The sequence below is a fragment of the Aptenodytes patagonicus genome, chromosome 14 (assembly GCF_965638725.1).
Source record: "Aptenodytes patagonicus chromosome 14, bAptPat1.pri.cur, whole genome shotgun sequence".
NCBI lineage: Eukaryota > Metazoa > Chordata > Aves > Sphenisciformes > Spheniscidae > Aptenodytes > Aptenodytes patagonicus.
This window is the reverse complement of record NC_134962.1, coordinates 12,334,620-12,345,871: the sequence shown is the minus strand read 5'-3', so window position 1 is coordinate 12,345,871 and position 11,252 is coordinate 12,334,620. Positions and strand designations below refer to the sequence as shown.

Here is an 11,252-nt window from a genome sequence, read left to right as displayed (position 1 = left end):
GAAGGTTAACTGGGAAATTTATTTTGCTGTTTCGCCAGAACTATTGCAGATGAACTGGGAGGGGGGTGGGTGGAAAAGGAGAAGGAAAAAAAAAAAGACGACTGGAGCAAACACTTGAAGTTACCAGCGCTGCTGCAGGAGGATCTGTCATGTAGGGCTGCAGGAGGGAAACTTCCTGATTGCAGAAGAGCTGCTGCCTCGCCGATCCCTTGGAGACAACAATGACTTGAACCACTCACAGCAACACTGCGTATTCTCTGCGTTTGTTCTCTGAAGAACAGCTTGTTCTCTCTGAACAATGAAAAGGATTCCAGGTCAGGATGGAAAAATTATTATGTGCTAGTTCTCAGTGATTAAAGGGAGACTTGGAGATTTAACAGCCTGCTACAGTCAGTCTCCAGGAGCACAGGGGAAAATATTCTAGCCAGCAAGGGACAAATGACACCAAACTCCATCTCCTGGGTTGTCTGGGTCTGGGAACCTGCTACTTATTGGAGAGTATGCAATGCTAAATCTAACCTCATCCGTAGGGATGAAAATCTCACTCAACTCCCACTGGACTTTAATGCAAGACTGGCAGTTTTCTTCTCAGATACCTTTCCTTTCCTAACACACACATACACACTTGTGTGCCCGCAAAGCCCTTCATTGCCAGGGCTTAAGGACCAGAAAGGGCGGAGAGGATATATGCAGCTATGCCAACCTTTAGAGAACAAACACATTAATGGACAGATGAGAGAGAAAAAAAAAAAAAAAAAAAAAAAAGAAAAAAGTACTGTGCCATGATAGTCCATATCTAAGCAATGACCTTGTTTACACAATGTCTGAGATTCGTTATGCTTGTATAGGCAGCTGTAGGCATCGGTATATGAATATGAAATCTGAAAGTCTGTCCACTGGAAAGCAAACAAGAGCATCCTATTTCCTGGGTGTGAGCTGAGCCCCCGCCTCCGCCAGCTCTTAGCCATCTCCTCGGCTGGGCCGCCGAAAGCTCTGCACTAAGTGCCCGGTTTTTGCACACGCGCTCTCTCGTGTGCTGTGCTCAAAGGTCTCATTTATGGCAGTGCTTTATCACCACGTCCTGCTCCTGAGGTTTAGATCAGGCCAGCCCATGGGTTTCTTGAAGACCAAAAATTTCTTCTCAAGGGTAAGAGCGGATCCTCTGGGGCTGGTGGTTTGAGTTCAGTCTGTTTCTGAAAAAGAACAGAGATTTCAGAGAAGCTCCGGCTCGCTGCAGGGACCTGCGACCCAAGTGGAGTGCTGGGTGGGGAGGAAGGGGTGAAGGAGTGCCTCAGGATGGGCAAAATGGGAAGCTTTGATGGAGTCAGCTGCAGGGAAAGGCCAGCCCCATTCAGAGGGGCCAGGAAACCCAAAATCCTCGCGGGAGCGGAGCTGGGCTTTGGCCATCAGCAGGGCTAAGGCGGGATGCAGCCCACAGCAGTCTGAAGCTGTGCACCCTCACTGAGCACCTCCTGCCTCTGTGCCACGAGGGGTGATGGGACCACCTCGTTCCGGGTGGCATAAAGCCACGCTCAGAGGGTCCTAGCAGGGGCACAGCCATCATCCTGGCACGGGCACAAAAGCTGGCCCATCACCCTTCCCCAAACCACTCCCGCTGCAATGCCTCGCCAGCCCGCTCCTGCAGCCGCAGCCGCTCCCCAGCAAAGCGCACGGGGCAACCCACGTCCAGACCTCTCAGCTGCAAGAAGGGCAGGGCCCCATTCAAACACACGCTCCACCTCCTCTGCATTAGACAGGGGAGGGAAGCAATGAATTTTAGTGGAGGCTCCGAAGCAAGGCAGCGGGGCTGGACAGGATCCCAGCTGCCCAGCATGCCGGCAAGGGGCTGCGTGTGTGGAGCAGACGAGGGGCTGCACAGCCTGTGGCAGGACAGGGCAAGTGCTCGGCTATCCCACCTGGTGAGAACCCCACCAGGGAGGAAACGGCCCCCAGCTGCACTTCTGAAGAGCCCATAGAGGGCTTGGAAACCACCTCACCTCTCCTCCACACGTGTGCATGTGCTCACACACACACATGCGCGCGCCTTTGAAAAGCGAGTCCTGGAGGAGGGGTAGGGCCAGCAGCTGTAAACACCAGCCCTCCATGTCCTCTCCCTCCTTGCAGCCTCCATCTTCAACACCCAAGCCTTGCCCCACACTAAACAAGGATGCTCACATCTGGAGAGCTGGCGGCGGGAGAGGGAAGGGAGGAGGCTCTTGCCTGCGCAGGCAGGCAGGGGTTACGTCTGCTGCCCAAGGCCAGGGGGAGGCATGGAAGGAGCCAATGGCAGGGAGGACAGCAGCCAGGCCCCTTCCTTCCCAAATACCCATCCACTTCATAAATAAACCCAAGGGCCACCTTCCCCTGGGGCAGGTAAAGGGACCAGACGCTCCTGCTGGTTTTACTTCGGCTTAAAATAAAGCCAGGGTTTGGCTTCAGAGTGGACCCAGCATCCAATGAGCAAGGCAGGCAGGGGCGGGCAGGCAGCTGCACTCACGGCATCTCGCCGGACCCTCCTCATCCTCCTTCCCTGCCCCCCCTCCCTCCCAGGGGTTTCCTCACTGCTTCCTCACTTAAATCCTGAACAGCAAGACCGGACGCTAAACCCTTCCCTAAAGCCTCGGTTTCCCAAATGGGAAATGCTCAGTGCCCCGTGCTCGCCCAAACCCTCCCGCGGAGCCAGCCCTGCCCGAGGCGGGGGCCTTACCGAGCCGCGCAGCGGGCGGCGGGCCAGGGGCATCGGGGGTCCCGGCGCTGCCTTCCTGACCGCCCGGCTCCCACGACTCGCTGCTCTCCGACACCTCCGAGCCGGTCTCGCACGGCCCTTTCCGGCTTCCCGCTGTCTCGCTGGCACAGGCCTCCTCGGGGACGGCGCCCCTGCTCTCCTCCTCTGCCTTCACCGCAAACCACACCTTGAGCTGCTGGGCGCTGAGGTGGGAGCGCTCGCAGAGGCCAGGCAGGTCCTCCTCCCGCAGCCCCTTGTGCTTCTCATAGTAGTCCTCCAGCACCTCCCGGCTGGCGGGGCTGACCTCCACCAGCCCCGGGGGGAAAACCCCCCGCCTGTAGTTCTCATACCACTTCAGCTGCCCGTTCTTGTAGCCATACCGGCTGTCCCCGAACCAGCGAATGACCTCGGCCCGCGGCAAGCCCGTCTGGGAAACGATGGCGTCATACTCCTGGTTTGTGGGCCGCTGGGTCTGCACGAACATTTGCTTCAGCAGATGCCGCTGCTGGGCCGTTTTTTTAAAGTTCAGTTTGGTTTTTGGAGGGGTGGGCGGCCGGCTGGAGCTGCCATCCCCTTTCTCGTTTGTACTGGCCCCCGGTAACTCGCTTTTGCCATTGGACTCGGTCACTCGGAGGTTTTTCAGGTTGATTTTGATGGGACTCACTTTCCGCTCCACCGAGTTCGGGTTGTTGCTGGAGACGTCGACTGAGCCATTTTCACTCGTGGCCCTCAGTTCATCTGAGGAGTCTTCCCCTTCCACGCCGCCATTTTCCGCCTCTTCCTCCTCCTGCCGAGCCGCCTCCTCCACTTTCTTATTTTCCTCCGCCACCTTCTTCTTCCTCCTCTCTGAGAACCAGCTATCAATCTCCCTCCGTGTCATCTTCGTTTCCCCCCTCAGGCGGTTCACCTCTTCCTCCGCAGGAAGGGGATTTTGGGCAAAACTGCTCTCCAGAGCCTTCAGCTGCTCTGGCGCCCGCTCTTTGTACTTGGTCGGCGTGAAGTCGGGCGCCTGGTGCCATGACTGCCGCCGCGGTGGGTGGTGAGGGGCCGGTGTGGCCGCTGCCGCTGCGGGGCTCAGCTCGGCTCCTCTGGGTGAGATGTCGAAAGCTATTTCAGGCAGGGAATCGAGAGCGCTGTCTCCAGGGAAGACGGCCCGGCCGCCTCTCATGTTCCTGTAGTGGTACCTCCTATCACTGAACCATTTTCGAATCTCCTTGGTGGAAAGGCCCGTGATTTTTGTCAGCCGCTCGACTTCGGCCTGGCCAGGGAACTGGTTTCTGCAGAAGCTGCCTTTCAAGGCTGAGAGCTGCTCGTGGGACTTCTTGTTTTTGTACACGTTGGGATCCAGGAAGGTCTGCGAGGAGATCGCCGGGCAGGCGGTGAGCAGCGGCTGGCCGCTGTTGACCACCTTCACCCCCGACGCGTTGCTGGAGCTCACTGTGCTGTGCTGCGCCGCCGGCTGTGGCTTGGGGGCAGAAGTCACCGCCAAGGTGAAGGAAGAGCTGGTGCCCTTCAACCCGTTTGCCATGATGGGCTGCGTGACCAGCAGCCCCCCCGTCCCCTCCGGCTGCCCCACCACATGGCCCGGTAAAGTCGCCTGAATAAGATGGGGGACACTCCCGGGATTTGCAACCAGTGGCGTGTTCAAAACTGTAATGGTGGGTTGCGGCACAGACTGAATAACAGTGTTGAACATCTTCTTCCTGGCATCTTCGATCTCCTCCGGTGACCAACTGATGCCCTGCTTCAACCTCTGGGCAGTGAACCAGATCTTTAGCTGCTCTTCTGGGTACTTCGTCACCACGGTCAAGTAGCAGAGCTCAGCTTTTGTGGGGTAGGGGAACTTGTGGAAAGAGTTTTTGAGGAAGCTGTTGGAGTCCATGGCGGCATTGTACGTCGGAATGCTGCTCAGGGGGATCATCACCTTGGGAAGGGACTTGGACGTAGGTAGTTGCTGATGCAACGGGGGTTGCTGCTGCTGCAGTGACACAAGTTGTGCAACACCCGCCTGCAGAACAGGCACGTTTCCTATGATGGAGCCATTCACTATATGAGATGATTTTGTCGAACTTGCAGTGGGCTGGCTGACCGGCACAGACCCGTTTGGGAATGAATGCTCTCCGTCTTTCACCTCTGACTCACTGCCCAGCTGACTTGACACATTCTCCTTCAGCGTGTGGATTTTTTTGGCCTCCGGTTTACCTTTCATTATCTTCATGATGGGGGTTTTGGTAATGATAATTTCAGACTGGCCGTCCACCCCTTCTTCAGAGACCTCTCCCGGCAGGTCATGGCTACTGGCGGCCTCACAGAGACTTTGCTCCACAATTGTATGATTGTCCTGCTTAGCCACCCTCCAGATGAAGCTTGTTTCGCCGGCGTGCAACTCTGCATTGTGGTGCAAGAGCCCTTCATGGCTATTTGCCAGAAAGTTGCACGCAACACATGCAAACGCAGGGTCTTTGCTAAAGTCTAAGTGCTCAGAGTCCAAGTGCCCAAAGAAGTGATGGACGTCTTGAGATCCAAAGTCACAAGACTTGCAGATATAAGTGTCACTATCAGCAATACCGCGGTGCCCGTTAGACAAAGCTCCGTTATTATTGTTACTGGCACCACCATCACTAGCTGTTGGCCCTTCCACAGGAGCATCTTGTTGCGTTCCTTCACGATCACCTTCTACAGCGTCCAGTTCAGTCTCCTGAAGCACCAGTGTTTTTACTGGTATCATGCAGGGAGTTGTGGATTTTCTTTTGCTAGCCATGACTACAATTGATCCAGATGATTATTTTTCTTTCACTTTAATGAAATTAAAATTTAAAAAGCGCTATTGCAAGTGCTCTGTGGTCTAGATTCCAGCAAATTCATGATGTCCAAAAGAGTTGTTGTCAAATGTTGACAAATGTTCATATTTGCCACTGAACCTGAGGACAAGGAGAGGGAGGAGGGGTTAGTTCCCTTGGCATTAGACAAAGCACAACTGTCCTGGTATTTAACTGTTTCACTCGATAAATCATTTTCAGCCTCTTTCGCTGGAAAAATTTAACTTGACCTTGGATTTACTGTATTTTCACACACACAACCTGTGAATTACCTGTTTAAAAACAAACACACAAACATGCCTCTTTTACAGCCTGCATCAAATTCTCAACTGAAGAGGAAAAGTGCCGAAATTTCCCCTCGCTCTGCCCTGCCAAGACCCATCACCAGTATTTCGGCAGGGAGAACCGTGCCTGGGCTCCCTGCGTGCCCAGGCTCCCGGCTCAGCGGCACACAGGAGGTGATAGCAGGCAGGGTCACCCTCGGAAAGCCGCCTGTTTTCCATCAGAAAAACCTGACGAAAAATCAACACGTTCCCCACAGAACGTTTCAATTTCTTCAAAATTGGCATTTTCAACCATCCTATCGGGAAGTTTCTCGCCAGCTCAAAGCACCATGCCCGTGCCAAGGGCCTCTGCCTGCAGAGGCGCCTGGAGCTCTGCTGCAGGGAGCAAGAAGGCTGCAGCCAGGTCCACGTATTTTAGCCCTCCTCGCTCAGCAAGCCTGCAAAGTATTTGTGAGATTCCCTCCCCACCCCGTGCACGCTTCGTTACTGTTTAAACAGCATCTCTTGAGTCTTTGTCTGGAGCTGCAAGAGAAAGTAAGGCCCCAAAACTCAAAGGCAGCATCACACACTTGTTGCCTCCCCCTCCCACCACCTTTGCAGCTCTTGGCATTCACACAACTCAGTGACTCAGTGCGCTGGGGGTATTTCCGAAGAAAGAGTAATTTCTCTGCAACACGAGCCCATTTTGCCGGGCTTGGGGTGACCAGAGATCTGTCACAGTTTAAAAAAAAAAAAAAGGAATAATTTTTTCTCTTCTTTATTTTTTCTGAAGCTAAAGCAGTTCCCGAACTGCTCCAGCCTGTGGAAGGCCAGGGCATTAGCCACAACCTTATTCCTGGCCTGATGTAGCTTTGCCATCTGCACAGCGGATGCTCGGTGCCCCAGATCACGACCCGAGGGCAGTAAAGCTGTCTGCTGTAGCTGGCACCAGGAGTCACTTGCCTGGTGACGGTCGCAACAACAGGGAGGGCAGCACATCTGAGGGAGCAACATCTCTGCCTTAACCCCTCTGTCAACCTTTTATACAGCAACTCTGCTTTTTTTCTTTTAAACACAGGGATAAAATGGTATTTTTCCAGATTGCAAGGTCACTTGGAAGCATATGGACGCACTGGTTCATATTACAAAGACTCGGTGCCAGATTTTCCTGGGATTTGCACTAACGGCAACTGAGCTTTATAAAAACACTCATAAAAACTTGAACTTAAATTAAAAACAAAAAAAAGACCAACTTACCATCCTATCAGATGACTCACAGAGGTAACTCCTATCCATTACAGCAGTTGCGCACCAGTAGCTTTCTCATATCAGATATTCTGAGCTGATCTCATGCACTGAGAAATGCAGATCGGGCAAATGACTTTGTGGTGCTTATGCAATACCTCCTCTGCTTATTTTTGTCGGTAGCTTTTAGAACAGAGGAATGAAAGGTCCTAATGCAAAAAAAAAAAATCAAATGGAGGAAGTACAATTTGACCTCCCTAACTTCATTAGAAGTTTTTTAAAAAATTGTTCTGAAAGCTGACATCATTTTTTCCAAACAGGAGAGCCTAGATGGCCGATTCTGGCCTCAGCAACTCTCAGGCACCATTTAAACGACTGATGGGAAAACGTAACTTCCCGTTAATGTGGGCTGATCTGAGATTACAAAACAGTCCTGTAAATAGTGTTAGTCATCACTGAACTTGGCATCAGAAAAGACTGTTTGCTATGCTAAAGCTTCGTGAAAGGCTAGAAATTATAACTTTAAAAAAAAAATCTATAAATAAAAAAGGTATTAAAGCTGCGATCTTGATTTAGACAGTGCGAACTGCGTGTTCTCAATACCTGCTTTATGCCACTCTCATCCCACCTTTTCGTGGTTAGTCTTTCCCTCTGCAGAGGGCCAGAAAGTTATGCATTAGCATTAGCAAGTCGAATACTTGGATGACTATGAATGGGCTTTGCTATTCAGAGGGGAACAGCATCCATTTGACACCAATCCCAAGATCCTCATTTTTGATGCTAAGTTAAATATTACACAATCTAGCAGGGTACAATGACCTTTCCAAGTCGAGTCAATTAGGAAAAAAACAATAAGACCAGCCTGAAGGCTACAAAATATAGCTTTAAAGGCTGAAAGGAGTTTCATGTCAGGGAAGCAACGGTAAAAGGGAATTCTTATTTAATTCTATTCTGCAGCTCTAACACAGGCCAGGGAGAAACTGCTGGGCCCTCTGCAAGGTTTTTCACTTCCAGCAAACTCCTGATAGAGATCCAGTTCCAGAGCCTCCATTACTGAGACAGCTCGAGGCCCAGGAGGATCTTACCTAATGTTTATGGAGTCACCAGATATCAAAAAGATGATTTTTATCTGTCAACAGAGTAAATTTGATACAGAGCAACGGAGATACACAAAGACCCCCATTGTGCCACGTTAACGGAGTGCCTCTCCCGAGCACGCCGTCACTATTCTTTTGGGTAAATGTGAATGGCCTGACCCACCTACAGAGAACCTAAAAGCTCTGCATTTCATTTACCAGCACATTTGCATCGAGCTCTGTGCTCTCTCCAACAACTTTCGTTAAAAATGCAATCAAAGCGGCCCCAGCCGCCACAGCTCTCCTGCTGGGGCTCCAATATTAATGCCACCTGAGAACACAGATTGCAAATTTAGCTGGAAGTGAATCACAGTGCCAATTTACTGGGAAAAAAAAAAGTTAATCAAGTGTACTGTTTGTCCGTTTCATTTCCATGGAACAGTTGCATAACCACATGTTCGGAGCATGTTTTATTCACTGCTCACCTTCTGGAATGCACTAATACTTTAATACACCACTAATATATAACAGAATGGATAATTCACCGATTTCTCCGTCATTAAAGTAAGCACGGCTGTTTTGATGGATAGGGTAAAGTAATGGCAGAAAAATTAATTAATTAAAAAACAGCCTTACAATGGAGCTCCGTATACCACCACTGCAAATGCCTCAGACCAAGCTGTACAGCCATGTATTATTTTATGATTAACTGGAGCAAAGAGACATTAGCTGAATGGAATAGCTGGCAGTCAGGAAGACAAAGGGATTGTACTTAAATTCATGGTTCCTATTTAATTTATACCTGCTAATTTAATAGTGAGGTAGCAGAGTAAGCAGGTCAAATGACCTGTGCACCTAAACCTGCCACCGTTGTTGGAAATTTGAGGGAAAACTGACTTAAAGCAGAGTCAAACCGATTCAGTCCCAGCGATGCTCCCAGAGAAACTAATGCTGGAAGGGAAAGGCTGCCCAAAGGCTCCTTTGGCCAGGCCGGATCCCAGCCCAGCACGTGGCTGGGGGTACATTTCTCTCGTATCTAAAGCACCAGGAACTGACCCTGGGGCTGATGTGTGTTCGGACAGCGAGACAACTGTGCACACCCCGCTCCCGTGACAGGGCAGAGCAGCCCGGCCTTTGCACAAGGCAGGCACGAACCCAGGTGAACGGCTTGGGTTGGGCTGTGGTTCCCCCTCCCTGATGTACGGCCGCGATTGCTTGTCTGTACAGCTCCCAACTTAAAACAGTTAAAAAAATCACCACGGGAAAGCTCTGCTCCACTGGTAGATGCAGTTTTACGCTGTTGTCACCATGTCATGGCTACAGGGACAGCCAGATTGGTGGCCACCCATCAGTTTCTCAAGGGCTGCGGCTCAGAAGTGACAAGCCCCGTACTCGGAGTCAGTGGCGAGGACAGGGGAACTGCAGGCTCCTGCACTGCCCGGGTCTGCTCGTCTCTCCTCCGTGTAGGAGGCCCACAAAGGCCACATGCTAGCGACCCACCTCCAGCTTACAAACAAGCAGAAGGAGCACCACAAGACGTGCTAGGCTACGATTTCAACTACCCCTAGCGATTCAGAAAATAATAATAGAGGAGGAAAATGGAAACTGTTAAATCTGGGGTCCCAATCTATGAAAACAGCGCAGCGTTTCTGCTAGACACAGCCCAAAACCTACAGTGCTGCTATGAGCATTCCCCTCCTGCAACACCTCCCGTACCAGCCCTCCTTCCTCCCCAGCACAGGAGCCTTCCCGTCCCCACCGGCAGGTCCAGGTACACACCGCTAACCCTCTGCAGAGCAGCTTTGCCTCTGCTGAGGAAAACAATGCCGAGATCGGTCAAAGTGAGCTTAGCAATTTCAGAAAATTTACTTCTGCAGAGATTAACAAAGGGAGGTTTCGAAATCTGCACTGCTGAGTACGAACTTTCAGCTTTTTCCAGCTTGGCTGGATATAACTGGTTTGGTTTTAAATGTTTCAGTGAATTAATGAGTTTGGTTGTTAATGCAAAACATTCATTCCGCGCAGTGCCAAGGTCCCCAGTTAGAAGATTAATTTTTGTGACCTTTTGCAAACCTCGCCTAGAAACAACCACCAGAAAACCCACCAGGCAGCATCACCGGCCAGGCAGCGCACAGCCGGGCACAGCAGCTCTGGTCCCACCGCCCAGGCACGGGGACGATGGGACAGCCGCCCTTCTCTACCCCCAGCCCAGCCACCTCCTGAGTGCCCTATGCTCACGCTGGGGACAAGGCTCCACGTGGACACGTAGGATGGCTACGTGCTCTACTGTGGGCTCTGGTGTTTGATGCAGCTCTGCTGAAAAGTAAATGCTCAGTTAAAAAAAAAAGAAAAAATCAACACCAAAATAGAAATAAAATAACAGTTTTCTCAACACTTTCGGTGCCTGCTAGGCAGGCAGACACACTCCCCAGGTCAGGGACAAAGTTGATGTTTCTGTCTCATACAAAGCCAAGCACAATATTGGCACTTTAAATAATAGCGGTTTGATTTTAAGCTGTAACTCTGCAGGCCCCGGCTGATAGCATAATATGGAGGGGGAATCAAAGGAGGAAAAAAAGTTGACGTTTGAGAGTTTTTGTCTCTCCCCTTTAGGCTCTACCTCCAGCCAGGCCCAGAAGATGCACATCTGTCTTTGGGAAGTCCACAGATGATGACTTCCCAACTCCCCACAGGTAATTAGCAAGTAAAGGTCAGTAGATAAAAGATCCCTGTGGCCAGCACCAATGAGCGGGTGCTCTCTGCGGCACCCAGACCCGAGGGCTGAGCTGCCTTCCCCTTCCCACCACCAAGCACCCCAGAGGGAAATCCCACCGTGTTTCGCAGCGGGTCCCCCCCAGCACGGCAGGCACACACTTTGCTCTGGGCAGCGCTGGGTGCCAGCTCAGTAGCCTGGGACTGGGTGCATTTACCTGGGTGCTGGGGAGGGGAGGAAAAACAGGTCCATGCAGCAGTGAGTGCAGGTGTATGAGGGGCACAGCCCCATGGCTGCCCCTGTTGCCAGCCACACCAGTCCCGGGACTCTTACTTCTCTTCAGTTGGGCATTAACATTTGTTCTGCAGTTGGAATCCGTTCATGACAAGTCACGTAGGAGTTTCACCAGTT

The 11,252-nt window shown here is 51.6% G+C and overlaps 1 protein-coding gene across 5 annotated transcripts in view; it reads right to left on the bottom strand.

Annotated features, from left to right (window-relative positions):
* ZHX3 (zinc fingers and homeoboxes 3) overlaps positions 1-11,252 on the bottom strand; it is a 46,966-nt gene continuing 35,714 nt past the window's right edge. For 3 of the 5 annotated variants that reach the window (XM_076352338.1, XM_076352340.1, XM_076352342.1), the window contains 2 exons: positions 2,708-5,646; positions 1-1,193 (listed from right to left, as the gene is read on the bottom strand). In XM_076352338.1, the coding sequence (XP_076208453.1) occupies positions 1,183-1,193; positions 2,708-5,486 (2,790 nt within the window). In that variant the 5' untranslated portion in view covers positions 5,487-5,646 and the 3' untranslated portion in view covers positions 1-1,182. Of the gene's footprint in view, positions 1,194-2,707; positions 5,647-7,064; positions 7,262-11,252 lie in introns of all 5 variants that reach the window. The other 2 variants (XM_076352339.1, XM_076352341.1) reach the window with 1 other exon arrangement.